General features: G+C 49.3%; 1 protein-coding gene and 1 non-coding gene across 2 annotated transcripts; one reads left to right on the forward strand and one right to left on the reverse strand.

The window, feature by feature from the left end:
• Positions 1 to 221: 221 nt before the first annotated feature.
• Positions 222 to 292, forward strand: TRNAG-CCC (transfer RNA glycine (anticodon CCC)). The gene has a single exon. It is a non-coding gene; the product is annotated as a tRNA-Gly (tRNA).
• A 1,218-nt stretch (positions 293 to 1,510) lies between these two features.
• Positions 1,511 to 3,777, reverse strand: LOC133918578 (glucan endo-1,3-beta-glucosidase 14-like). The gene is made up of 3 exons (XM_062362516.1): positions 3,151 to 3,777; positions 2,040 to 3,082; positions 1,511 to 1,773 (listed from the first exon to the last, which is right to left on the reverse strand). Exons 1-3 carry the CDS (start codon positions 3,428 to 3,430, stop codon positions 1,690 to 1,692), a joined length of 1,407 nt encoding a protein of 468 aa, XP_062218500.1. The 5' UTR covers positions 3,431 to 3,777; the 3' UTR covers positions 1,511 to 1,689.
• Positions 3,778 to 4,413: the final 636 nt, after the last annotated feature.

A 4,413-nucleotide genomic window follows, 5' to 3' on the forward strand; every position in this document is an offset into this window, starting at 1 on the left:
CAACTTAAAAGAACATCATCTAACATTTGAGTGAAAGTTAGCCGAAGTATGTGGCAGTTGCCTTCCTTTTACGTGTAAGCACGCGAGAGTTGAAAAGGCCAATTGTGGCCTTGAATTCTTCTTTTATTCGCTACTACATGCAGCTTCTGCCTCGTTTTGGGAGAGGCAAAAGACTTAAGTTTAGGAGTTATACAGAGTACTGATGTTGAAGTTATCACGTAGCGCATCTGGTGTAGTGGTATCATAGTACCCTCCCACGGTACTGACCGGGGTTCGATTCCCCGGATGCGCAAAAGTATGCGTTTTTTGCCTTCATTTTCCCCTCCTTTTAGCTTTATTAGCTTCATGGATAGAGGTTCCAAAGTCAATTGCTCAGTGCATATGTTTTCGTTAATAATTTGTAAACACCATAAAACCATATTCATCTCTCTTTCCCCCCCTTACTTTTCATGGTCACGCGAATAAGATAACTGTGGTTAATTATGGGAGAAACAAACGTTTTTATCTTGTCACGAATTCACGATTAAAGCTGTTAAGTTACCACCTGCCAAGATCAGAGATTCCTCGTTGTGTATGATGAAAGTTGTCAAAGAAGTTGACATACTTTTCAGCCTTCTTTTTTCAGTTTTCAGATACCCAACTTTATTCAAGCATCAAAATGTGAAAGAAAAAGAAGGCAAATCACTGACTCATCAACTCTTCCAAAAGTCCAAGTGGAGAAAGAAAATGTTACCAACCAATAATTGTTTCAGCAACTACTGCAGCTCACATGCTAGGTTTCAGAGTATGCAGGTTAACTCTAGTCTATCAGAATGGGCTTTGCTTTTCTGAAGGAACTCTTCTCCTTGCAAAAAGCAGTGGCTGGTGAGTCACAGGAATATGCTTCCACAATTCCTGTCATTGGGTTGAAAGTTTTCGGTGAATCACTATGTTATTTTTTTTTATGAACCTAATAAGCAGAGCATCACAAACCTCTCTTGTTTACAAGGCAGCATCACCTTGGATTCTGTTTCAAGCACAAGATTATAGGTTTTCTTTTCGATGCTGTGCAAGTGATGCTTAACTTGGGCACATCAGTTTGGTGCTTCAGAGCTTGTAGTCAGATGCCTTGAGTGCCATATGCCGATATAGTACAGCGATTCTACACTACTTAATGGTGAAGAAACGACTGTAAATTCAGAATTATGTCTGCCCATGACAAATTACATGCAGAAATATTACCCTGCAGAAATTTATGTGGTGATGTAAGCGTAAGACGGTCATTCAGAGATCCAGCTAGCAGTAACTCTTCAATGTGAGCATAAAACTGGTGAATGGTTTACAGTTAAGGAGTCCTTTGCATTCTGAAACCTGATTGTTCAAATCAGGGTAAAACGGCAAGATTATTTGTAAGGTAAAATAGGAAAAATGGAATTTTGAATCGAAGAGGTAGACTTCAAGTTTCAGTATTTAAAGAAATTAGGCTGAACTGTGAGACTTGATTAATTCCAGTTACTTATGCAAGAAAAACTGAAGCCTGATGTGAAACATTCCTTGAATTCCGATACCACAATTTTCTATGAAGCTCGATCGCAAGAATCTGTGTTAATAAACTGCATGCACTTGTCCAGCCTCAGCCTGGAGCAGTTAGCTCTTCATGAGCGCCATGAGTGCACTATACACTTTACATGCATGCGTGCTAATCTGCGATCAGGTCGCCAAAGCTAGAAAAACCAATGTGCATGGAAGAAGCGCAGCCGAGTACTGTACTATCCACCCCCATGCTCGAACTCTCTGCAAAATCAAAATCACAAATGATTTAATTTAACTATGAGAAAAAAGAGACGAGTAATTCGACACAGATTTTGTGCAGCTACGTACACATGCACTCATTATCTACACCATTTATATTGCATTGAGACATGCGCTACGCTATTAGATACTTGAAAATTCAAATATGAAATGATGTACCGCACACCCCAATGCACTATGCATGATCTTAGATAATGAAATGGTGCTCATTTGCTACCAAGATGGGAAGAAAAATAGAAGCCAAGTACCTTGAACAACGGCGTGAGAGACAGCGGTGGCGGCGGCGCGGAGGACGGCAGGAGGCCCTTGAGTCCGATATTAATAGAGACGCTGCCGTCGGGCTTGTAGAGACCGTAGTGTCGCTCGGTGGTGGGCCCGGGCTTGAGGTTCTCGTTGAAGAGCGCGAAGATAAACGCCTTGGCCACCCTGTCCGGCCTGTACGGCGTCCCCTTCCTGAGGAACAGCCGCTTCCTGAGGTTGCGGTGGTACGTCACGGCGTTCTCCATGTTGGCGCCGGCCTCAGTGGCGTCGCCAGCGGACGCCCAGCCGGTCTCCGCCACGCGCACTTCCATGGCCGAGTAACCCGCGGCCTCGAGCGCGAAGTAGGCGGCGTCGAACTGGGCCTCGAACATGTTGTCGTAGTGCAGGCCGGTCTTCGGGTCGACGATGCCGGCGTTGCGCTTGAAGAGCGCGTAGTTGATGTCGATGTGCTCCGGGTCGCTCATGTACGCGAGGAACGGGTAGGCGTTGACGTAGAACGGCGCGCCGGTCTTGGAGAAGAAGTCGAGCAGCGGGCGGAGGTACACCATGAGGTCGTCTTTGAAGACGCAGGCGGACGGCGGGTAGGAGGTGGCGAAGACAGCCTCCGAGTGCGGCGTGGAGACCTCGATCCTGTCGGCGAGCCGGAGCATCTTCAGCGCATCGTGCACGTTGACGATGGCGCCGACGAGCGCCTCGGCGATGCCCGTGTCCTGCCCGCCGAGAATCTCGTTGCCGACGGTGACGCCGACGATGCCCGCGGATAGGTAGTAAGGCTGCACGTTCTCGTTGATCCAGTCCATGGCCTTGCTCGGGTTGGCAGCCATGTCCTTGAGGAGCTCGTTGGGGATGGTCACCACGAGGTTGAGCCCAGACCCCCGGAACGCGTCCAGCACGCTGTGGTTGGCGTCGTAAATCTTCACGTTCCTGATCCGCGCCAACTTCAGCAGCTTCACCACCAACGCCGGCTCCGGCAGGTTGTCGGCGACACGGCCGTAGTTGATCCCGTAAGTCCCCACGAACGACTGCATGGCTGCGCGCACGCATGTCAGGCTCAAGAACATCGATCATTTGCATCAAAGAACCAATCGATCAACCAACCTTTCTTATCAGACCGGGAGACGTTCGTGACTGTTCCGTGGCAGGGGAAGGCGAGGAGGCAGCAACAGAGGAGCAGCAAAATCCGGCGGTGCCAGTCGCCGGACTTCCGCCGCGGCGCCATCACCTCCATCTCCCGGAAGCGCGACGAGGAGCTTGAAGTTGAAGCAAGCGACGACAGCAGCAGCGGGAGGAAGCGAAGGAGGAAGGCGTGGTAGCGAGGGGCGCGGGCATTAGAGCAGGCGGGCGGCGTGCGGTCCACGTTGCGTGGGGCGTGGGGCATGGTGGCACGGCCATGGAGCGCGGGCGTGGTTACTTACTTAACCCCCGCGCGCACGCCGGCGAGGACGGCGAGGTCGGCGGTTGCTTGCTCGGCCGGGCTCGATGGGCAGCAAGGATTGGTAGGGGTTGTCAAGAATGGAATCGGGTCTCTTGCGTTGCCTTCGCGGGGTCTCTCAGCGTGCGACGTGTCTGCTCTCCCACTGAGCTGAGCACTGTGTGTTGGAGGAGCACAAGAGGAGGATTCTTTCGTCTTGCTCGCTGCTCCGCCTCTGCCCTCTGCTCCTGAAGACTTGAAATAAGCATCTCTCTCTCTTTGTGGTGAGTTCTGAGCTCCTTTAGGAGGGAGGAAACGAAACTCAGCAGAGGTCCAAGGATTGGAAGAAAGGAGAGAGTGAGAAAGAAATGTAATGCTTGCTGACAGTGACAGGGTACATGATCAGAGTAGAAACCACGCCAAAGGATAAGCAGGAAACCGGTCTTCCTTCGGGAGATTAAGATCATCATACTGATTGCAAGGCAAAACTGGCTTATACTCGGGAATTTCAACCTAATCCACAAAGTCAGTGGCAAAAACAATAGAAAGCTGAACCACACTCTTATTGACCAATTTCGTGAGGCCCTAAATGAGTGTGAACTCCAAGAGATCAATCTCCAGAACTGGAAGTTCACCTGGAGCAATGAGAGATGAAATATAACTCTGATAAGACTAGACATAGTTTTTTACAATATTGAATGGACTCCGCCTTCGACAACCATATCCTTCACGCACTCTCCACCATTCTCTCGGACCACTGATCCTCTCAAACCGAAGTGGCCCTAGACGCTCCAAATCCTTCATGTTTGAAAATTTCTAGGTCTGTATTCTGGGTTTCATGGAAGCTGTTGCCTCTGCATGGAATACGCATATGAATCACTCTGATCCTCTCCATATCCTTAACCAGAAGTTCCAAAACACGACGAAGGAACTCAAAGTCTAGAGCAAGA

Source organism: Phragmites australis, chromosome 5 (genome assembly GCF_958298935.1).
Source record: "Phragmites australis chromosome 5, lpPhrAust1.1, whole genome shotgun sequence".
In the NCBI taxonomy this organism is placed as follows: domain Eukaryota; kingdom Viridiplantae; phylum Streptophyta; class Magnoliopsida; order Poales; family Poaceae; genus Phragmites; species Phragmites australis.